The sequence below is a fragment of the Mus caroli genome, unplaced genomic scaffold, assembly GCF_978045245.1.
Source record: "Mus caroli unplaced genomic scaffold, Mus_caroli_1 scaffold_8, whole genome shotgun sequence".
In the NCBI taxonomy this organism is placed as follows: Eukaryota; Metazoa; Chordata; class Mammalia; order Rodentia; family Muridae; genus Mus; species Mus caroli.
The window spans coordinates 65,444,122-65,468,424 of NW_028227263.1; the positions used below are offsets into that span (position 1 = coordinate 65,444,122).

A 24,303-nucleotide genomic window follows, 5' to 3' on the forward strand; every position below is an offset into this window, starting at 1 on the left:
GAGCGGGGATTACAGGCACCGCAGCTTTTCATGTGGATATGGGGCTCTGAATTCAAGTGAATCCTGGTCCTCACGTTTGCATGTTAAGCATTTTACTAACAGCCAACTTAAACTTACCCTACCTCAACTGCTATCAGCTATGGCCAAAAAACTCTTTGCTTGCAAGTTTGCCCTGGGGTCTAGAGGGCCGTTTAGCAGGACAGAATTACCTGAGTTTCAGCTGTGACCGCACCTCTCCAAATGCCAACTGGAGCAGTTCATTATAACAGGCCATGACGTTGGGGTTTTCTATAAACCTCTATAAACAGAAAGGGGAGCTTTGTAGATGAAGAAGCACCTTTGATGTACGCCACAAAAGAAATTCTAAACACGCCTTTCAATTTGGCTACTCAAATTTAAAAAAAAACAAAAAACTACTTTGTAGTCATTAATGTACAACAGAAGATGAGAGATGAAAGTTAAATGTACCAAATTAGCTTTAAAATTAGAAACACTAAGATTCTCTGGTTATCTCCCTGTCATTTATAAAGCTAGGGTTAGACTATAGAAAGTAAATTTACTAACCAAAGTCTTGCTGATAGGATTTTCACTTCTGCTTACATCTGTGGCTCAAGGAGGGAACTCCTATGTGAGTAACATTTTCCACTAACTGCCAAAGGAGCTGAATGGTAATCATTCCCCACAGCAAGGCACCAGGGGAAGGCATGGGATTTGTCCGGTGTCTCTTACTGCTGTGGACATTAAGTATTCTATATGGTAACCTTTACATCCCACAACAAAGCAGACTGCACAGTTACAAGAAACTGGATTCATCCCACCATTAAAAAATGTATTTCATTATGGTATCTTAGAAGTCATTATGCTGTCACATACCTACAGGTCTCAGGGTACCCGCAGAGACCACACAACTTCCTTATAGAAAATGGCACAGTATTTCCATAGAAACGCTATCTTTCTGTATACTCGAGTGACCTCTAGAATCACATGTGGAATGTTTTCTCCTGAATACTTTAGGTACAGAGCTGGCTGAAAGGACTCGTGGTTAGAGGTCTAACCGTAGTATCATTCTGACAGGAGACACTCACGAGCAGGTTCACTCCCGTTTCTGAAACGAGCTCTTTGCTTTTACCTGCACAGTAAATGCACAGTAACTCTGGCTGAGGGGAAACCGAGCTCTTAGACTGCTGTCCCAGTCCCAGCCAGATCAAAACGGGACATGGGCTGCTTGAGCAGGTCCCTCTGCTGCCAAGGTGAAGGAAGATGTGCATGATCTGTGTCTTGTCTGAGTGACAAGCAATCTGCAGTCATGTGGACATACCAGTTAGAAGCTGTATGATCCTACTGAGGCACTCTGCCTGAGCTGGCCTCCTCACTTACAAATGAGAAGTACTGCTTTCCTACCCACCACAGACCTCCGGAAGAACAGAGACGGCAGGAGGAAGCATTCTGCCTCCCAACTGCTACAGGAATGAAAACAGCAGCAGGTAGTGGGGCTAAAGAGTTGGCTCCATGGCTAAGAGCACTGGCTGCTCTTCCAGAGGACCCAATTTCAATTACTAACACCTACATGGTGGCTAACAACCATCCTGTAAGTTCCGGGGAATCTGACACCCTCTTTCTGCTCTGCTGGCACAGACACATATGCAAGCAAAACAGCCATAACACAGATAGAAATCGTTTAAAAAGAAAAGAAAGCTGGTACTATTTAAGCAGAGAAGGGGCAAGGACTGAGCCAGGAGCACAGTGGGGCTGCATGCCTACAGGCAGAGCCCTTCTCACCCAGAGATCAGGATGACTTTCCTTCTAGCTCTCACGTCCTGACGGACACAGAGCATGGACCTTCTTCCCAGAGCAGCAGTTCAGGGAACAACCAAGATGGCTGTCATATAATACATATAGGTGCCTACAACTGACTAGCCAGGGACAGCAAGGGGGGGATTTCATGCTGCTCCACCAGGTGGGGTGGAGGCCTTGAGACAGACAAGGATCATCAACTGCTCTGCCAGCGAGACCTTGGGATCACTCTGAGGAGGAGGAGGTGGAGCTCTTACACGTCTGTCTACCACCAATCCTAGCCAGATCAATATGGGGCAGAGACAGAAATCATGTCTGTTTGTCCACTGCAATAAATAGCCTACCACGTAACCAGATTTTTCACTGGGTAGAAATGTTATATATCTACCAAACCATTTTTACCCTCAGTAAGCTGGGATTCTGGGTACGTGCCCCGCACCCATCTGTTCTCTCCACGCCCTTTGATTTTGTTTGTGTTTCGGAGCTAGGGATCAAACACAAGGCCTTCTACATCCTAATCAAGTTTTCTTCCACTCACTCTGTCCCCAAATCCTATAGCTCATCTACAACCAGCTGGCTAAAATCCTGAGCAGCCTTCTGGTTTAAGAGAAACAACAGACTAAGGTGGACGTAAAGGGCGAGGAGCCAGGGTTTGGGCTGCCTCTCTTCCAGAATCACTGAACTGAACTGACTTCATAAATCTCAAGCTCACGTAAAAGCATCCTAATATACTTTGTAAATGAGTCTGTCGGTGCAGGTCGTTTATTACTCTGGCAGGCATAGTTTCAAGACTCAGGAAATGAAGTGTTACAGATTAGACTATCAGTTTTCAAAGTCAAAACAAGCTGTGACACAGTACAGGAACAATTTTTCTTCAAAATAATTTAAAATTTTTTGCTGGACACTGAATTGAGGTAAAAATGTCTCTGAATTACACTTGTCCATCTAAGAAGTAGGCACATACCCGTGTGAAGCCAGCAGCAAGGAAGGGCATCAAAGATGATTCTTCTTTGTCCACCCTTCAAAGGAAGATCGTAAGGGTTAGATAGTGTTCACTAATTTACATAATCTTCAACAGTCACATAACATATACTTTCAAATGAATGAGATATATGCATATGAAATTAAAAATGAATTATTGTCTCAATTTAGTGTTTAGCCTTTTGGCAGGATCTTTTCATAGCCTGTTTAGTGGGGATAGGGTGTGCTGTTGCTCAGGCTGGCCTCAACTCCTAGGCTCAATCTGTGGATCCTCTTTCCTGGGCCTCCAAGTACTAGACGACAGGTGCCTGGTGTTCCATCTAAGTATTTTAATACTTTAAATACAAAGGCTATGTTAACAACTGAATAGTGTCCAGGTATATACTTAATATATAAATCTCTATATGCTGAAACTATTAAATTCTCCTCTCTTCCATGCTGAGAAGATTACAGAGCACAGAAGCATGTCTGTCTACACTGACTGGGAATCGTGCATAGTTAAGGGTTGCTCTCTTCCTTGTATAGTCTCTTCTCCTTGCTCTAATGTGAGAAGATTCCCTGCACTTATGTGGCACCTGAATCCTTATAGATACCTGAATTAAAGGCCCTACAAAGACCCCTCTTCACAACCTTCACCCTTAAGAGAATGGAATTTTCTTAATAGTTTGCCTGCAAACGGAGGTTCAAAGTTTAGAAAACTAAACCTGAAAGCAAACTTCCTCCCTGAGGTCAAGCAAAGAAGAAAAAATAAAATGCTACAGAGAAACGGAAGCCAGACTTCAAAGGGGCTCTCCTGGCACAGGCAAGCCCTTATTTTGCCATCTGTTGATAACATTGCATTGATATATAAATTTCAACATTAAAAAAATGTTTACCTGCGTACTACACCAACAATAACTGTGTTTTCTGAGAATTTTGATGATCTGATAGACCTTTAAAAAACAAAATTTTAAACAAATATAAAAACAATTCTTAAAAATAAATATACTTTCATAGTTTTAGCTGTAGAATTACAGTTGGGGAGGAAAACAAGAAGAGGAAGGGCTCCCTTCACACTGTGGATTCATGGTCTCAGTTATTTGATCTTTCCTGGGGATAAACTCCTCATCAGTGGACCGTAATAACCATGACAATTATCATGCACAAATGAAACAGTTAAGGAGACTCTTTATGCATTAGCCCGGGGGACACTCTCCCCTACACTGTACTTACTAGAAAGGGGCCACAATCACTTGTCTCCTCCCCTGGAAGGAAGTGCAAGCTTCTCCTGCCTGTGCAGACTGCAGGTCACAGCAAACAGGGATCAGCTTGTCAAAGAACACATAGAATTCTTTTTTTTCTTTTCCTTAATTTATTTACTCATTTGCTTTACATTCCGATTGCAGCCCCCCCCCCCCTCTTCCTCTCCTTCCAATGTATCCTCCCATTCTCCTTCCCACTCTCCTCTGAGAAGGGAAGCCTCCCCCCATGGGTACCAACCCATCCTGGCACATCAAGCTAGGTGCATCCCCTCCCACTGAGGCCAGACAAGGCAGCCCAGCTAGGGAAAAGGGATCCAAAGGCAGGCAACAGAGTCAGAGTAAGGCCCCACTCCAGAGGGAGTCTTGTGGAAGAGTGGGAGGAAGGACTGAGGGAGCCAGAATGGTCAAGGACACCACAAGAAGACCTACAGAGTCAACTAACCTGGGCCCATGGGAACTCACAGTGACTGAACTGCCAACCACAGAGCATGCATAGGCTGGACCTAGGCTCCCCGCACATATGTAGCACAAGTCTCCATGTGGGTCCCCTAACAAGAATGAAGAATTCTAAGGTAATTTGGAGGCAAAACCACACCACCACAAAACCAAGACCAGGAAATACAAGATACTGTTGTCAGTCGCAATGAAGAGCCACCACCGTGATTAAAGGTTAGGACGGAGGTTTGGTGGGGAAGAGTATGAGACCCTGCTCCATTGACATCACCCAAGGAGTATGAGGCTCTCCCCTCAGCCCTTTAGGGGAAGCAGTTACATAGACCACGAGTGATGACAACCTAGCGAAGAGATCAGAGGGAAGGCATATAGGGAATGCAGAGGAGTATCAAAAGAAAAGAAACACTCTGCTGGAGGCATACCACAGCTCTGAACTCAACTTCCACTGAGAAAACAGTGGAGTTATCTAAGCTATCTCCTTCCACCCACTGGAGGAAGAGGAGGGATCTTGGATGGGAGTGGTAAAGAGCGCCATATTCAGACTGTCCTAACTAAGAGACAATCACACCGGCCTCCTGGAAGACAATGGGACAGAAACTAGCCAAGGCTGATTCCATGACTTCAGCTCTTAAAAAAAAAAAAAAAGGCAGAGCCACTTGTGACTCACAGAGTGGCTACTTCCCAATTTCTCCAAAGATGGCACATAACACAACTACTCTAGAAGTCAGCAAGGGAAGCACCACACACAGTGTGTGCACTGATCCTCACAAGCTTCCTGTAAAGAGCCAGACGCTGACCATTTTAAGATTTGCAGGCTTTATGTATCCGTGCGTGTTTTGTCCCAGTTGACTACTAGTGATTATCAGCTTTACCTGTCAACCCACAATGTCCTGGAGAGAGAATGTATCAGTAAGACATGGTCAGCACTCTGTTGACCTATGGACTTGTCTGTAGGGATTGCCTTAAGTGCTGAGCACAAAGCAAGCAAGTGGGTAGACAAGTGTACTTCCATTTTTCTCTGCTTCTACCTATGGGTGTAATGTATCTAGCTGTTTCCAATTCCTGTCACCTTGACTTCACCACAGTGATAGACCATAAAACGGAATTGTGAGCTAAAATAACCCTTTCTCCGCTAAATTACTATTGTCAGGATATTTTATCACAACAACAGAAATGAAACTAAAACAATTCCTTACCCTTGCAGCAGGAATGTGATCACAGACTAGGCAGAGCCTCTATCCTTTGCTCGCTCTTACCTTGGGGCATGCAGACTGCAGTTTCCTGTGGGTCACTAGTTCTCAGTGAGAGCTGTGCAAAAACAAAAAGCAGCTCCAGGGCCCAGCTAATCTCTCATGAGCACATAGCTCTCCCCATCCTTTTTTAACATTTTTGTGTTTCCTAATGTCCACTCGACTCTACTAGCTCTCATCTGTCCTTCTTCTCCACAGGAGCCAACCTAAAGGACACTGTAGAGCCCTACTGGAAAAGACTTTCCACACAGGGGACTGTAGGGCTGGCTAGGTGTCCAACCCTGGTCTTCCTGCTAGGAGAAGACCAGACTCAGTTTCTGGAGAGAAAGGCTAGAGGAGGGTCTCTCAGCTCCAGAAGGATCATTGGTGCAGCAGACCCTTATTTGTACAAAGCTGGTGCACTCCTGGTAACAAAACCCATGTGACTCTAGGGACACTCCATCTGTTCTTACAGGTTCCCGCCATGCCCTTCATCATAACAGCGATGGAGAGGGAAAGGGAGACTTAAGTTTCCAGCCAGCCATGTCAAATACACTCTTAACATTTTAGTGGGGGAAACAGTTACGGTAATATAGTGGCAAGTGGGCAACCATGCAAGTAATATATGAGGAGGAGCTGTGGACAACCTGCCTATCACTGCAGGAAACAGACATGGAGCTCTGTGTCAAGGAAGAAGCAGGAGAGGGAGCATGTCCACCCAGCCACAAGCCCGTCGACGCAGCGCTAAACTGTATGTGAAGACAGAAGCAAACACTTGACTTCCTCTAGTGAAAATGAACAGCTGGCTAGAAATAGGAATGGCAGGCACGGAACATGGCATGAGAAACAATGGCCATTAAAACTAATATTCTTGCCTTAAAAATCATGAAACTAGGAAAGAAATGATTTGACATAATCAAAATGGACACTAGGAAGACGGATTTCAAAGTCAGGAGACCAAGAAAACTGGGGCATTCTCAGAACTACCCTTGATTACACATGATAGAAAACCCCAAACAACAGTGATGTGGATGGATGGATGGATGGATGGATGGATGGATGGATGGATACAGAGATAGAGATATGGTTTTTTTTTTTGTTTTTTTTTTTTTTTTTGCTGTCAGGCATGGTGGTACACATCTTTAATCCCAGCACTTGGGAGGCAGAGGCAGGTGGATCTTTGTGAGTTAAAGGCCAGCCTGATCTACATAGCAAGTTCCAGTACAGCGATCCTGCCTCAAAGTAGATAGATAGATAGATTGACGAGAGAGAGAGAGAGAGAGAGAGAGAGAGAGAGAGAGAGAGAATGACTATGCAGTGAGAACTCGGAGCTGCTGTGACACTCTGCAGAACCAAGAACCTGGATTTTTCACTTTGTATTTCCCTATTATTGTCTAAATAATATTTGGTCTTTGTGGTTTAAAATTATCTGAATGTTAGCCATCATTTCCACATGCTAGACATTAGGAAAAACAGCATGATCCCTCCCGTCAAGGATACTTTCTAGAAAGCACGTAACAGTTCCAATGGATAGTTACAAGGAAAGCTAAAGAAGGCAACATACTCTTTAGGTGGCTTCATGCCCTGTGAAATTGCTGAGAATTGGTTATTAGCTAGAGAACCATAAACATGTACCGGGGAAGCTACCAGTCTCTGGTCATGTGAGAGAACTCCAAATGATCCTGATCATGGTCTCAGCATCACACTGAGGAAGGGATTGCCATGGAGGTTCACAGCCATCTTGCTCTTTAGATCAAGGTGAATCGAGAAATCGTATGAATGAATGTGTCTGACACGGCCCTTTTTTTTTTTTTTTTTTAGGGGAGGAACACAATTCTGTTTGTGGGGTGTGCGGTGTGTGGTCCCAGACCAATGCTCGGCATCATCTCAGTCAAGCTCCCACCTTGTTCACTGAGGCAGGGTCTCTCGGTTGAGGCTGAAGCTCAGGCTTCTGCTTATCCAGATAAGCAGCTTGTTCCAGGGAGCCATCTCTGCCCTCTAAGGCTGAACTTACAGGTGGGTCATGCGTACCCACCATTACACAGGTGCCGGGGATCTGGACTCTGGTTTTCATGCTCGCACAGTAACCTCTGTACCACGGAGCCATTCCTTATCCTGAGTTTGCGTTTGCTTCTGTATCCATGTGAATTTTAAAGAAGAGTGGTTCTCAACCTTCCTATTGCTGAGACCCTTTAATACAGTTCCTCATGTTGTGGAGACCCCCAGCCATAAAATTATTTTCATTGCTACTTCATAACTGTAATTTTGCTACGGTTATGAATCGTAATGTAACTATCTGTCTTATACAATGGTCTTAGGTGACCCCTGTGAGTGAGTTGTTTGACACACACAACCCCAAAGGGTAGAACCGCTAAACTAGAGCATGCCAGGTTTCTCCCAGGGCTTCTCTCCTTCCTCCATCTTCCTTCACGAAATCTTCCCTTCCGTTATGCAGCCATGCCCCTATGGCACCAATTTGCCTCAAAAAAAAAATGAGTACCTAACTCAGATCCTCAGGACCCAAGCAAAAGCCAGGAGGGGCAGTGCATGTCTAAAGCCCCAGCACTCAGGGGCAGAGGGTATGGAGTTCGATGGCCAACAAGTCTAGTCTAATGGATAAGCTCCAGGCTGCTGACAGCCATCAGTTTTCTTAGCTCGCTTCACTGAACCCCAGGTGTCAGAGCCACTTTCCTCTTTTAACGGGTTTGGAATGCACTGTGTGTGCAGTGTGTCTGCTGCAGAGGGCGCCTGGCTTGCTCTCTCCAGTTCTCAAGCCACACCTAGAATCATGGCTTACTGTACTGCAACTGCACAGTGTGAAGCACTGTTTTCATTCAGTCCTTCCTGCCAACATGGTTGGGAAACCACAGCTGACCAGCCTGTCTTGATGGGGCATCAGGAGTCGGAGCACATGTCTCCGACAAGCTCACAGAGGCTTTGCCACTCCTCAGGGCAACACCATGTTTCTCTGATGACAACAACTCAGCATCTCAGGTAGAGCAGACAGCAGTGGGAGAGAATACCATCTCCTTCTCACCACCTCCCTTCACTGGTACTTTCGCTGCAGCTGCTGGTGCATGCTGAGCACAGCGTACAGCTTGCTTCTGATCTGCTCTAATGCAGCAGAGACAGCTACAGAGGCTCACTATGTAGCTTAGGTTGCGCTCAGAATCCTGAATGTATGCCTCTACCTCACACATGAAGGATTAGAGGGAGGTATGTGCTACCACGCCCAGAGTACATCATCTTACCCAGAGTAGAGTTCAAAGACTGGCTCGGCACACTAGGCCTTTGCATCTGGCCTTTGTCTGTGGCCCAGACCTCTCCAGCTCTCTGACCAGTGGTGTGAGCACCCGCAGAGGGGCCTAGGCACCCTGCTGCTCCTCCTTATGCTGCCCTTCCTCCACCACCATTCTCTTCAAAACTCCTGCCACCCTCACTATTCAACTCAAGCATCTCCTCTCAAGCCGCCTTCCCCTCCTAAATCTCGACTCCTGAACTCACCTGCCTGTCCCTGCCTTCACCATGTGCCCTCCAAAATTTATGTGTTGCCAATGTGACAGTGTCAAGAAGTAGGGCCCTAAGAACTTCGGCCATTCAGGCTGCTCTCTGGTGAGTGACATTAGGCCCTGACAAAGGAGATCTCACACAGCCAGAGGATGTAGCCAGACAACCTATTAGTACCTTTAGCCTGGTTTTCTCAGTCTTGAGAACTATGAAAAACTAATTTTTGTTCTATACTGTTGTTGTTAAGACTTGATTTTATTTTATTATTTATGTGTATTCATGTGTGTCTTGTGAGTGTGTGCCATGCATGTATAAGGGACAGTGGAGCCAAGAGAAAGATTGGATTCCCTTACCCGATCCGCCACCTAAAGTTACAGGCAGTCAGCCGGAGTGTGGTGACACACAAAGGAGGCAGAAGTAGGCATATGTGAGTTCAAGGCCAGCTTGGTCTGCAGAGTGAGTTCCAGGACAGCCAGGGCTACATAGTGAGACCCTGTCTCTGGTAGGGCAGGGGTGAGAGGAGCTTTGTGGGCAGTTGTGAGCCACCTGACCTGGGTTTGGAGACTTGGATTCAGGTCCTCTGGAAGAGCAACAGGTACTCTTAGCCACTGAGCCATCTTTCCAGCTGGCTAATTTGTGTTCTTTATCAATTATCTAGTCTCAAGCTTTATGTTATAGTCACATGAAACAAAGATATTCTATGTATGAATAATGTTTCTTGTGCTATGACCTGACAAGAAACAACTTGAGGGCATCATTCTTCGTTTTTCTCGGTGGTGTATCAGCCCATCACAGTGGGGAGGCCTGCGGCAGGAGCTCACCACTATGGCAAAGGTTCATCTTGCTACTCAGGAAGCAGAGAGGAGGCGTTCTGGAACTCAGTGGCCCTTTCCTTTTCCCCTTTTCCTTACTCCAGGCCTCCAACCCATGGCACGGGACCACCCACACTCAGAGTGTGTCTTACCCCTTAATTCATCCTTTTTGGAAATGCCCACACAGATGTTCACAAAGGTATCTTACTACTGCCTTCAGCATGCCTTAGTCAGGTCAGGTGGGCAGTTTAACAGTCTGAAATTTATCATCACGCTCTACAACGAGAGCATCAGTCCCTCAGAGGCCCAATACACGCTTTGTTCATCCACACACTCTAGCACCACATGTAGTGTCCAAACCAGTCAGTAAGGCTCTGAAACAGGATTTGAAAACGCATGGGGTCCCCAATGGAGGAAGAACAACAGTGTCAGCCAACCAGACCCCCACCCCCACCCCAGAGCTCCCAGGGACTAAACCACCAACCAAAGAGTACACATGAGGAATCCATGGCTCCAGTCGCATATGTAGCAGAGGATAGCCTTGTCGGACATCAATGGGAGGAGAGGCCCTTGGTCCTGTGAAGACCCAATGCCTTAGTGTAGGGGAATGCCAGGGCAGGGAGGCAGGAGTGGGTGGGCAGGGGAGCACCCTCATTGAAGCAGGGGGAGGGAGGATGGGATAGGGAGTTTCTGGAAGGGAAACCAGGAAAGGGGATAGCATTTGATATGTAAGTAAATAAAATATCCAAGAAAAAAAGATTTAAAAGAAAGAAAGAAAAGAAAATGCAACAACAAAAGAATTTGGCCTTCAAGAAGGTACTGCACAGGCGCACAAGGAGTTCCAAACACTGGTAAAGAGCTACAGGCAAATGATAATTTGGGTGGGTCAGCCACTGATGAAATATTTTCACAAGCCGGCACTGTATAAGTACCGGCAAACAGAGGATAAAGGAAGAACAGAGCTCTATCAGGCTAAGGTCTCGTGGGCTCAAAGGTCTGATGAAAGCAAGGAAAGTCAGTTGAGGAATGAGCTCCTGGAGAAATTTCTTGATGAAACAGTTCATTCTACATAGGTGCCTTTGTAAAGATGATCTTAAGAGAGACAAACCAGATAGAGGTTGAAACCAAGATAAGGCTGGCTTAAAAACTGTCAGGGCCTGCTCTTGCCTCCAGGAAACACACTAGGGATGACACAGATCCCCCGCTCTCACCCCACACGATGGAATGGTAGAAAGCTAACAAGAAAGACCCAAGATTCTTGGCCAGGGCCTGTCAGGAAAAGAATACGAAAAGGGATCATATTTTTAAAGGTCTGTTCTTCACTGGCCAGTCACGCCCACTGTGTACTGTTCAGTTCTGGAGTTACCCAAGTTATCAGTTGGAAGAGTATCAATTTTTAGAGGGGTTGTCATATAATCATGAGGACTCAAGTTTGAATCCTCACTACCCAAGTATAAAAACCTGGCATGGCAGCATGCGTTTGTAAGCACAGGACTTGGGGGAAGGTGGAAAGAGGCAAATCCCTAGAACTTACTGGCCTGCCAACCTAGATGAAAAGACGAGACTAAGGTCCAGTGAGAGATCCTGTCTCAATAACAGAAACAAGTGCAAATGCAAGAAGACACCTGTGTTGACCTGAGGCTTCTACATATATACTGTCACATAAGCACACACATATATACCACATAAAGAGAGTCTTTTAAAATAGTCTAGAAAATTACAGTCATTCCTTTTTTTAAAGTAATATTTAGGCTGGTGAGAGGCTCAACAGTTAAGAGTGCTGATTGCTCTTCCGGAAGTCATGAGTTCAAATCTCAACAACTACATGTTGGCTTACAACCATGAGAAACCATGTAATGAGAAACAAATAAAAAAAAAAACCCATGGGCCAGAGTAAGCAGCCCAGAGCAAGAGGGAGAAAGAGAACCAGGGAAAGGGGAAAAATGCAAATAAATAAATAAATAAATAAATAAATAAATAAATAAATGGCTGGAGAGATGGCTCAGTGGTTAAGAGCACTAGCTGCTCTTCCAAAGGCCCTGAGTTCAATTCCCAGCAACCACATAGTGGCTCATAACCATCCATAATGAGATCTGATGCCCTCTTCTGGAGTGTCTAAAGACAGCTACAGTGTACTTACATATAATAAATAAATAAATCTTTAAAAAAAACTTTAAAAAAAGTAATATTCAAGTGGTAGTTTGGATTAAATAAATGTTGGTTTCATCTTAACCCTAATGGTTGTCATTTATATTTTCTTACTATTTTGTTGTTGGTTTGATTTTTTTTTTTTTTTTTTTGTAAAGTCGGGAAACAAGCCCAGGGCTTTGTGCATGCAAGACAATTTCTTACTGTTTTAAATAGAGCAAGCAAGACAATTAAGAAATAAAGATTAGCCCTAGAAACAATGAAGTTATAATGCCTTGCTTATTTTGCATACAAGGAAAGGGTGATTGAATTTAACTTAGTGTGTTCATAGGCTGTCATAAGGACCCATGGGACCTGTCACGGACTCCTAGCTTACCTGCACAATGCCTCTGCATCCATCTGTCGGGGATATCTGTGGTCTATGATGATGATGTCATGGAGTTTGTCCTGGAAACAGGTAAGGACAGTCTGCACCTCCTTGGTGACTGTGCACTTAAACCCAGCTTTCTCACATGCCCTGTGGAATCCGTTACACTGGCTATCTTCTTTGGTAAACACTAACAGGACCTGGACCAGAAGAGCACAAACACACTTTTAAAATCTTGATATAACTGTCATTTTTAAAGAAGCCACAGAAAATCCTTAAATGTTTAAGACACAAGTTATGAACCTAACATCTGTAAATACACATTCTTTTCTTACATATGACTTAGAGACATTAGCATTCATTGGCCAGTCAATGCTAAAATGTCCAGGCTGGAAGTCCAAGCACTTGGAACATATGCTTACTTCCTTTGCTGAAAATGCCTTCGATAGGATGCAATAAAGACTTGTTGGAATATTTTTATTTTAAAATGAAATCAAGACACAAATATTTATGTTAGCAAACAGAAAGTTAACTAAGTATGACAAGGCTGGTATTCCAGTGAAATTCCTCAGATGGGAAATGCAAGTATTTTAGTGAAATACTGTTGGGACACGCCATCCTTAAATGATGTACTTAACAGGTTTTGACAAAAAGGTTATGCAATGCCTGCATGTTGACAAGTCATTCTGAATCTGAGAGATTTGAGCACTACAGCATTCCAGGTGATATGGACACAGAGCCCAGGCAACCTGCGTACCATCTGGGCCAATGTCAGGCTGGTAACTGCTTGTCTTGGTGCCTAGCCTAAACCACCAGACGCCTGGATCTGCTGCCTCTTCCCTATTCAACCAGGTCTCCCAGCCAAATCAGGTCCAAAGCACCTCTGCTTCATCCCCTTCAGGGCTAGACTCCATAGACGACAGAGGCTGTGTGGCGATGGAGCAGCCTTGCAGTCAGAGGTTGACGACAAAACTGGAAGCTATCCTTTATTTCCTTGAAAGTTTGCCCAGCTGTTCAAATACCACAGATGCAAGGAACCAAGAACACACGCCTGTTAGCCCCCTTCACAAGGTTAAAATACAACAGCAGACATAGTTCATGTGCACAGAGCTTCAAATAACTCGGCTGCATCTTATCCCTTCTTAAAGATCTCTTTATTTTTGTTTTATGGGTACAGGTGTTTTGCCTGCATGTACATATGTGCACCATATGTGTAAAATTGCCCACAGAGTCCCAGAAGAAAGTCCCTTAGCACTGGAGTAGACAGTTGTAATCAACTCTGTGTGTACTTACAACTGAACCTAGGTCCTCTACAAGAGCAGTAAGTGCTCTTAACCACTAAGCTGTCTCTCCAGTCCCCTGATGCCAACATGGGCTATATAAGATCTTATCCCCAAAACAAGAAACTTGCTGTAATGGAAGAGGCTATGTTTTAACTTTTCATTTTGGAAAAATTCAAACTTACAGAAAAGTTATGAATGACAATGCCTTAAATATTCTTCCTCTAGATTAATCAGCCCTTTGCCTTTTGCCACTTTGGTTTTCCTTCCTCTCAATGTATGGCACATGTGACTGCATGCACAATTAATCACTTCCTAGTGCAAGCCTAAACTTTACCCTCACCGTGTACTCCTAAAGAAAGGATGATAACACTGTTACCAAGTCCAAGAAATTTAACCAAGATCCAGTGCTAGAATCTAAATAGAAAAAGAAATGATCTTAAATGTATCATTTTAAATACCCTCCTCACTAAAGAAAATGGAAATGTGATCATCACAGCATAATACCTGAAGTTGGTCTTGATGAAATCTCATCGGGCCAAACTGCACATCAGCTACGGATACCTGTAAGAAAGTGATTTGCTTACATTATTCTCTCTCAACTCAATGTCAAAAGACAAAAGTAAAATATCTACTCTAAAATTTATACAAATATTAGCTAAGTAAGAGGAACTGCAACCACACTTGAAAACTCCCAGGAGAAATGAAAACAGGAAAGCAGAATGAAAATGTATCCGATCTCAGGGTAGCTGTCTCCTGGCCCAGTAGAACTTCCAGATAATTACCATCCTTCCCCAGCCACAGTTTCTCAGTTGCTATAAAGATCAAGTAAGATTATAATACAAGAGGAGATACTAAATAAACACTGCAGTCCCTATGGACCATACCCACCTTCTCCTGGAGGAAAATGAAATTACATGCAAAATGGCACACGAATAATGCAATCTAGCCATCAGAACAGTGGATGTCAGTCAAAGAAGCTTCCCCGAGAAATAGTTGATTCTTCTTTTCCAGAGGAGCATAAGAGCCTTGGTTAACCCACTCTAAAGTACAGCAGAGGCTGACATTCAACACCAGACACTGAGACACACAGCAGCAGGCCTGGGAAGGTAGCTCAGCTAGCAAGGTGCTTGCTGCAAGAGATGAGGACCTGAGAGCTTCAGCAACTACATAAAAATCTGCAAGTGTCTGTAATACCAGGGAGATGGAGACAGGCAAATCCTGGTGCTCACTGGTCAGCCAGTTTAGCTAAATCAATGTGCTCTGGGTTCATTAAGAACTATTGCTTCAAAAAAGTAAGGTGGAGGACTGTGAGATGGGTCAGCAGGTAGTGGCACTTGCCATGTAAGCCTGACAAACTGAATTTGATCCCTGACCCCCTGTAAATGTGAAGAGAACTCTAGCTTCGCAGGGTTGTCCTCTCATTTCTACAGATGGGATGTGTGATGGTATCTGCCCCCCACAAATACAGGGTATTTTTTAAGTTGTAGAAAAAAACAGGAAAGGAGAAAGAAATTATATCTGATAGCTGTGTCTTTTGCTAGATTGGTACAACTTTAAGACACTTAAGTACACGCCATTGTTGGCACAGGCCTTTAATTCCAGCACTTGGAGGCAGAGGCAGGCAGATCTCTTAGTTCCAACTGGTCTTAGTTCCAACTTAGGCCAGCCTGGTCTACAGGGTGAGTTCCAGGACAGCCAGAGCTACACAGAGAAACCCTGTCTCAAAACCCAAAAGCCAGTGAGGGGTGGGGGGATATTACTCATTATGCACACAGCAGGAAACAGGTACTAAGTCCTTTGCTTACGGCCACAAGGCTAGGATGTGGCATGCTTGCCATTTTCCATGCTCAGTTTAGCTCCAGACCCCTAGATGCAAATTCAGAGCCACTGGAAGGTTTGTGCAGTCTATGCTTTTCACAAAGAAACCTAAGAGTGGGAAAAGTTGGGGCTGAAACACACACACACACACACACACACACACACACACACACACACATATTCTAATATTTTTGTCTAGAAAGAGACAAAGCCTGGCATAGAGGAAGCGATAGAATTTAGAATCTAATCTGAGGTTCTCTGTACTGAAGAGATCCCTACCCTAAGCCCCTGGGTGATGCTGCGATTCCATATTTAGAACATCCACCCAAGAACTAGATACTTCCTATAAAGTATTCTCCGTCAACTACTCTTCTCAAGCCATAAACCAAGTACAAAGAAAATATAACAAAACATGCTTAAGCAATCCACATATAATTTTAACTATGAAAAGCTGATTGTCCTGGCTAGCTGCATGTCCATTTTAAATAAGCCAGGTCATTTGGGAAGAGAAGAGACGTTCAATTGAGAAAATGCCTCCTCTAGGCGGCAAGTCTACATTAGTGACTGATGTGAGAAGGCCCAGCCCATTGTAGGTGGTTCCACCTCTGGCCTGGTTGTTCTTGGTTGTTCTTTCTTATAAGAAAGCAAGCTAAGCAAGCCACGAGTGAGCAAGCCAGTAAGCAGTGCTCTTTCACGTCTTCTGCACCAGTTCCTGCTCTGACGTCCCCGAATGACAGGCTTGTAAGCTGTAAAGTTAACTAAACCCTTTCCTCCCCAAGTTACCTTTGGTCACGGTGCTTATCACAGTGGTAGAAACACTAACGAGGACACCAATATTCACTAATTATGAACCACCGATTAAGTTCCTGACTTGCCTTGTGATAATTTTGTTTCTCAAAAGGAATCAGAGAAATGAAGATCACTGTTGCAGACCTAAGACTGAGGAATGGAGAACCTTCTGGAAAAGTGAAAGGTATGGAGCCCAGGTGCAGGAGGGACGTGTCACCATGGGATACCACAGTGACAATGGGCACAAATGAATGCTGAAGGCAGGACTGTCCAGGACAGTCAAATGACAGAGCAGGGGAAGACGGCAGTGTGAGAAGCAGCAGAAGCTTTCTACCTAGGCAATGCTGCTCTGGCAAACCGTGTCTACAAGAACTCTGTTATCCTGGGTAGTCAGTTTCAGTCCATTTCACTCTTAGTGCCACCCTTCAGACTTAGCTCCACGGCAGGCAGTGTGCACACATTTCCAGACCGATCTGAATATAAATGTCAGGAAAGAGCATGGATATACAGGCCTCTTCCCTCCAAATCTCAGAAACTGGTGTTCCAATCACAACTGTGCTTATGATCACTGATTTCTGACCAACCAGGTAGCAGTAAAAACGGTGTTATGGGCAAATTTTTATCTATACATATTTATACTAAGAGTCACAGGGGGCTAGAGAAGTGGCTCAGCACTAAACAGCACATAGTGTTCTTGCAGGACTAGAGTTTGGTTCCCAGCACCCATATCAGGCAGCTCACAACAGCCTGTGACTCCAGCTCCGGGGGGATCTGCTGCCCCAGCCTCCATGGGCACCTGCACCTCCACAAGTGATAATTAAAAAAAATTAAATATCACAGTAGATCTCAAACTGTCAACCTAACTTTATATTTTAAGGAACTAAAAAAAAATACATTACCAAAGCTTTCAGGATAAAGGAAATAATAAAGATTAGTGTAGGGCTAAAGTAAAATAAAGAATAGACAACAGAAGAAACCAATAAAACCAAAATGTGATTATTAGGAAAAACAGGTTGATGAACCTTTAGTTAGACAAAGAGAAAAGTCTCAAATCACTAAATCACAAATGAAAGCAGAGATATTCAAATTATCTGTCAATAAAAAAGATTGTGGAAATACAATGAACAGCTATGCACCTTTATTTAATTATGGATAACCTGGATCTAACAGACAAATTTTTAGAAACACAAAATCTGAGATTAAATCACATCAATACAGGAAATCTGAACAGGCAAAAATCCTAGGACTGATGGCTTCTTTGATGAATTCTACCATTTAAAGAATTAATATCAACCTTCTTCAAAGTTTCCCAAACAACTGAAGAGATGGAAATATTTCCCATGTCATTCTATAAATGTAGTATTACCCTGACACCCAAATTCGACAGAGATACAGGAAAGCTAGACACCAATATTCCATAGGAACTGGATATAAAAATCTTCAACAAACGCTAGCAATCTCAACCCAGTAGCATATTAAAATGGTTATGTAGTGAGAATTTTGGTTTCTTTAAAAGCAGACATGTTACAACAATGTGTTTTGAGTATCATCTCAGGTGTGGAATACGGGGCTGCCTTAGATTGTCCACAGCAGCTGACTATGATTTGTCTCACACTCTAGCAGGGGCATGATTTCACCAGCTGCAGCCAGTTTCTGCAAGTGTATGATATCTGAAATTCTGGTGACTCTTGGGAGGGTCATACAAATGCTAGAGCCCTGAGAGGGGTGTGGCAGCGGCGGCAGCAGCAGCAGCTGTTACTGATTGCTGTTGTTGTGGTTTGTCAATAGTCATGCTCAAAGAGATGAGAAGAAATTGGATAACCTGACAGCAAAGATCAAACTTTGCCCCAAGGAACTCAAATGCCCCTAATCAGAAAAGTAGTCTAATGCTATCGACACCCCTTTCTCTGCTAGCCTTCTTTCTCTCCTACCTAGTGTTGTAGTGTTGGAAAGGTGGAATAGGGGTGGAGAAAGGTGGCAGAAAAGGAACCCACAAAGCAGCCCAAAGTCCAGTTCCATGGTTACACCGGGGTAAGGTGGTAGCCGCACAGGCATGAGAACCTGAGCTTGATACTGAGCATCCTCCTTAAAAAACAAAACCAAAAAGCCAGCACTGCAGAGGCAAAGACAGGTGAATCCCTGGTACTCACTGGTCTAGACAAACTGATGAGCTCTGGACCAGCGGCAGATCCTACTTCATAAGGTGAGATGTTACCACACAAATCAGTGACCTGAGTTTGAGCCTCAGAACCCACATAAAGGTGGAAGGAGATAGGTAAACTCTGCTGAACTGCTCTCTGAAGTAGTTCTTAGACAGCTAAATGCCTGCCTCCACCCATGTGCTCATGCCGATGCACAAACAGCAAATAAAAAGCATAACAAAAAACAAAACAAACAAAACCCCAAACTGAACAGCTCCTGAAGAAAAACAATGAGATTGTGTGGGAAGCCGTTGCAGAGTGACAGTTGCAGAGTGGCAGTTGCAGAGTGGCAGTTGCAGAGTGGCAGTTGGCTACTGCTGGCCACCACACATACATAGGCAGTAAAAGTTCTTTTGCCAAGATGAGGTTTTGAGAATTAACCAAAGTTAACCAATCAGATGAGAGACAAGTTAACCAATCAGATGAGAGACAAGTTAACCAATCAGATGAGAGACAAGTTAACCAATCAGATGAGAGAGAACGCCTCTCCTAGGCCTATATAAGCAGCACCAGTTCTGGGCTTGGGGTCTCTCTCTTTGCCTCTACAATCAAGCTCTCCCAATAAACGTGTGCAGAAGGATCCTGTTGCAGCGTCGTTCTTCCTGGCCAGTTGGGATTGCGCAAGAAGATTGACCTCTGGCTTTCATATGGACACTCACACATACACATGTATACACCACACACGCACACACATATACCAATAATGATATACCACTCACCAAATGAGAGTTATTCTTGGGATATCAGGATGATCTAATGTATGAAAATCAGCAAATACAGTGTACTAACAGAGTGGAGGGGAAATACCACATGATAATCTCACCTGATGCAGAAGCAGCATCTGACAAGATCCTAAATGAACGTCTTTCCGTGACAACAGTGGTTATCTAGGAGTAGAAGAGAGCTTCTAGCCATAACAAGCCCACAGCAAGCACACCCCCAGGCAGAGAGGAAGCAGTTCCTCTAGCGTTAGGAACGAGGAGAGAAGCCTGCTTCTCCACGTTTGTTCAACGGTCACTGAAGCTCTAGACAAAACAATTAGGCAAGGAAGACAAATGAGCCATTAAACTGGAAAAGGGGAAAGCTCTCTTTACTCGTGGATGATACAACCTTAAATAAAGAAAACCTGAGGACCCCACGGGAAAGTTGCTAGAACTCGTAAATGGACTCAGCAGCACACAAGTTATGAACGTCAGATACGCTACCAGACTTAGTAACCTGAAAGGAATGTGGAAAGCATGCACTTGATAGAGAGGTGAAAAAAATAATATTCAGCTAGGGAGATGGCTCAGTCAGCAAACGTGTTCCGTGCCAGCTTGAATCTGTGACACAGTCAGGCAAGTGGTGTGCATTGATAACCCGAGTACTGGTTGGGGACAGAGACAAGCGGGTCTCAGGGGCTCACTTGCCAACCAGTTTAACAAAAACAGTAAGCTTCAGGTTCAGGGAGACAGCATCTTTTGTTGTTGTTTTTTAATTACTTTTATTTCCACCCCCAAGCCAGGACTTCCCACTCCCTGAGGCCTCAGGTCTCTCTAGGGTTAGGGGCATCTTCTCCCACTGAGACCAGACCAGGCAGTCCTCTGCTGTATATGTGTCAGGCCTTGGACCAACTAGTGTATGCTGCCTGGTTGGTGGTTCAGTGTCTGAGAGATCTCAGGGGTCTGGGTTGGTTGAGACTGCTGGCCTTCCCATAGGGTTACCTTCCTCCTCAGCTTCTTCCAGCCTTTTCCCTAATTCAACCACAGGGGTCCCCAACTTCAGTCCAATGGTTGGGTTTAAGTATCTGCATCTGAATTTTCAGCTGCTTGTTGGACTTCTCAGAGGACATGAGAGGCTCCTGTCTGTAAGCTCACCATAGCATCAGTAATAGTGTCAGGCCTTGGGGCCTCCCCTTGAGATGGATCCCAAATTGGGTCAGTCACTGGACCACCTTTCCCTCAGTCTCTTCTCCTTTTTTGTCCTTGCAGTTCTTTTAGACAGGAACAAGTGGGATGGCAACCCCATCCCTCCACTTGATGCCCTGTCTTTCCACTGGAGTTGGACTTTACGAGTTCCCTCTCCCCACTCTTGGGCACTTCATCTAAGGCCCCTCCCTTTGAGTCCTGAGAGTCTCACCTCCCAGGTCTCTGGTACTTTAAAAAGGGGAGAGAGAGAGAGAGAGAGAGAGAGAGAGAGAGAGAGAGAGAGAGAGGGAGAGAGAGAGAGGGAGAGAGAGAGAGGGAGAGAGAGAGAGAGAGAGAGAGAGAGAGAGAGAGAGAGAGAGAGAGAGAGAGAGAGAGAGAGAGAGGGGCTGGGTATAGCTGCACACACCTTTAATCAATCCCAGGGGTAGCTGAGTCATTAGGAGTTTGAATCTTTATGTGTAGGCCCACCTGGTCTACACAGTGAGCTCCAAGCCAGCCAGCCAGGGCTATACAGTGAGACTGTCTCAAAAAAAACCACAATAATGAGGAGGAAAAGTAAAAAGAAGAGGAGGAAGAGGAAGAGGAGGATGAAGGTGACAGAGGCAGTACCAACTGAGACCTCCTGAGTTTACACACACACCATGCACACATGCCACATACACACCAAAAACTTTTCACTAACTAAATGGAAACACATGTTTATAGATTAAAAGACAACATTACTAAGATGCCACCGCTACCTAAAGCAATCTACACAGTCATCAGGGTCCTTATTAAAATCTCAGTGATTTTCCTTTCTTTTCTTTCTGACCGAAAGAGAAACATGCACTCTAGAACTCATATGGAAACTCAGGGGATCCCTACTAGCCAAAACAATCTTGCAAATGGATGGATGACCTGCAAGACACTTCCTAATTTCAAAACTTAATACAAAACTACAGCAATCAAAGTCACATGGTGCTGGTATAGGCAGACAAAGAAACGAACAGAGAGACTAGAGAGACATTTAGCACATATCCTCAAACAATCTGTAGATGCCAAGACAACTCACCGGGGAAGAGGACAGTCTTTTCAACAAATGATGATGGGAAACTCTACACTCTAAGGCAGATAAAAAGCTATGGAAATTGGAGTGTTACAATTTGTTGGAAGCACTACAAGACCCCTTATGCAGGAAAGACATGTGTTTCTTAAGTGTAGAAACATTGTCACTAAGCAGAAATGTTTAAAGGCTGGGTGAGAAAAATCATGTGACTCTCAGCTAAGCTAAGTAGCCACCAGATGGTTAGTTCATTTTATTTTGTGTAATTTTTTTTTTTTTTTGTGAAATCCTATCTCAGGAAAAAAATATACAAAATAAAATAAACTTACATTGTTAAGTCAAGCTGAGGGCCAGGACAGAAGCACAGAGGCAAATAACACTGAGCACGTGACCTACTCCAGCCGTCGGTGAGCAGCAGTGGGAGGCAGACAGACAGGTCCCTGAGTTCCAGGCCCAGTTGATCTGCAAGCAAGGTCAGGAAGACCAGGGCTACACAGGGAAACCTGAGACAGCAGCGGGAGAGGACGGCCCGGTGGTTACAGTGCTCACTGCTCTCGTGGAGGACTTAGATTTGGTTCCTAGCACATTGTGGCTCACAGCTGCCTTTAATTCCAATTTCAGAGGATCTGACACCATCTTCCTGCCTCTGTAGGCCCCTACATAAATGTAGCACACATGCTCACATATATAAACATACATTTAAAAAAAATCTTTGAAAAAGTTGGTGAGGTAACTTTTAGGAAAGAAGCCATAACTATATAGTCTCAACCTATAAAACTAACCTAACCCATTTCCTGGAGTAACTCTGAAAAAATAAAGAAAATAATATGTCCATTCTTTAAAAGATTTCAGACCAAATTTCAGCCACTGTAGAGTTTTAGCAGCATCACTGTACAAGGTCCATGTTTCAGCAAAGCTCTGTGACCACTGAACATTTTATTTACTTATAACTAGACTGCATTTAGCCTTACATCCTGTCTACAGGGAATATCCGGATCTTAGGACCTCTGTGGAGCAGAGTATCAGTCCAGCCAGACAATCAGACAGCTACTGACCCCTGTGCCCACCTCCTTCCCTACCATTACCACCTAGCAAAAAAATTACCCCCACCAGGAAATCTGATGACATCACTCAGTGAGCAGATGTGACAGGTCCTCAGAGTAAACACTTCCCTGTCTGCTCCAGAAAAGGGAGAGGCCACTGGACTTCCTGCATCCATCCTTTTTCATGACTCAAAATCAAAATCAAACTGACCTTCCGGTCACAGCCCCTTTAATCTAGGCTTTGCATTACTATTTATAATAAAATCGTCATTTTTTCAAATCAATTGTAATGACATAGCTTTTATTTTATCTTTCAGCTTCAAATGTAGCTGACATTTTTAGATTGTTTTAGATAATAAGGAAACCACAGTGTGTTCAAGAGTTGTGTCCTGGTGGGCACGGCGGTGTATGCCTTTAATCACTGTAGCAGAGACGAAGAGGGAGGCAGGGGCAGCCTGGTCTATAGAGCCAGTTCCAGGATAGCCTGGGCTACACAGAGAAACCCTGTCTCTAGAAACCACTACTAACAACAGTAAAGAGCTGTGTCCTAACTCTTGTGTTTTATTACTCTGATCCAAACTACAAACATGCCGGCGTAGTGATGGCAGCACACCTGTTTAACCCCAGCAGCACTTGGGAGGCAGAGGCAGGTAAGTTCGAGGCCAGCTTTATCTACAGAGTAAGTGCAGGACAGGCATGGTTACACAGAGAAACCCTGTCTCAAAAAACCAAAAATCATCACCAAAGTACTTTGTGGGGAAAGGGTTTAGTTCACCTTGCAGTTTGTAGTTGTCATGATGAAAAGTCAGGGCAGGAACTCAAGGCAGGAGCTAAAGCAGGGACTACAGAGGGGTGCTATTGATTGGCTTATTCTCTGTGGCTAGATCAGCTTACTTTATCATACAGCCCAGGACCATCTGCTCAGGGGTAGAACCACCCAGTGAGCTTGGCCCTCCCACATCTACCATCAGTCAAGAAAATGGCTAACAGATTTGCTTACAGGCCAGGTTATAGAGGCATTTTCCTCTTCCCAGACATAAGCTTCCTTGTTTGTGTCAAGCTGACAAAATGTCAGTCACAAATTAAGAGTTACTGAAGATGAATGTGGTGGTACACACCTGTAACCTGAAGCATTCAGGAGGTAGGAAGATGAAGAGTTCAAAGCCAGCCTTGATTACATAGTGAGTTTGAGGCCAGCCTGGGCTACATGAGTCCATAGTTTGAGGCCAGCCTGGGCTACATGAGTCCTTGTCTGAAAACAAAACAAAAAAGGATTTTTTACTTTAGTCTTAAAATCTTTTTAAGTATTTTTTAATTTATTAACATTTATTGTTTTCGGGGCTGGAGAGATGGCTCAGTGGTTAAGAGCACTGACTGCTCTTCCAGAGGTCCTGAGTTCAATTCCCAGCACCCACATGGTGGCTCACAACCATCTGTAATGGGATCTGTTTCTCTCTTCTGGTGTGTCTGAAGACAGTGACAGTGTACTCACATACATGAAATAAATAAATAATTCTAGAAAAGAGAAGAAAAGAAAAGATTTATTGTTTTCAGCAGGAGCAGGGGCTATCTCTGACTCTGTTGCCTGCCTTTGGATCCCTTCCTCCTAACTGGGCTGCCTTGTCTGACTGCAGTAGGGGAAGGAAGATGTGCCCAGTCCTACTGCAGCTTGATATGTCAAGGTGGGT

At 44.3% G+C, this 24,303-nt stretch overlaps 1 protein-coding gene across 2 annotated transcripts in view; it reads right to left on the reverse strand.

Annotated features, from left to right (window-relative positions):
- Pde8a (phosphodiesterase 8A) overlaps positions 1–24,303 on the reverse strand; it is a 122,342-nt gene that overhangs the window by 38,164 nt on the left and 59,875 nt on the right. Inside the window, exons 1-6 of one of the 2 annotated variants that reach the window (XM_021166274.3) lie at positions 18,573–18,624; positions 14,320–14,376; positions 12,542–12,732; positions 3,651–3,707; positions 2,759–2,813; positions 210–298 (exon numbers count right to left, since the gene is read on the reverse strand). In XM_021166274.3, the coding sequence (XP_021021933.1) occupies positions 210–298; positions 2,759–2,813; positions 3,651–3,707; positions 12,542–12,732; positions 14,320–14,346 (419 nt within the window). In that variant the 5' untranslated portion in view covers positions 14,347–14,376; positions 18,573–18,624. Of the gene's footprint in view, positions 1–209; positions 299–2,758; positions 2,814–3,650; positions 3,708–12,541; positions 12,733–14,319; positions 14,377–18,572; positions 18,625–24,303 lie in introns of those variants that run through there. The other variant, XM_021166273.3, reaches the window with a different exon arrangement.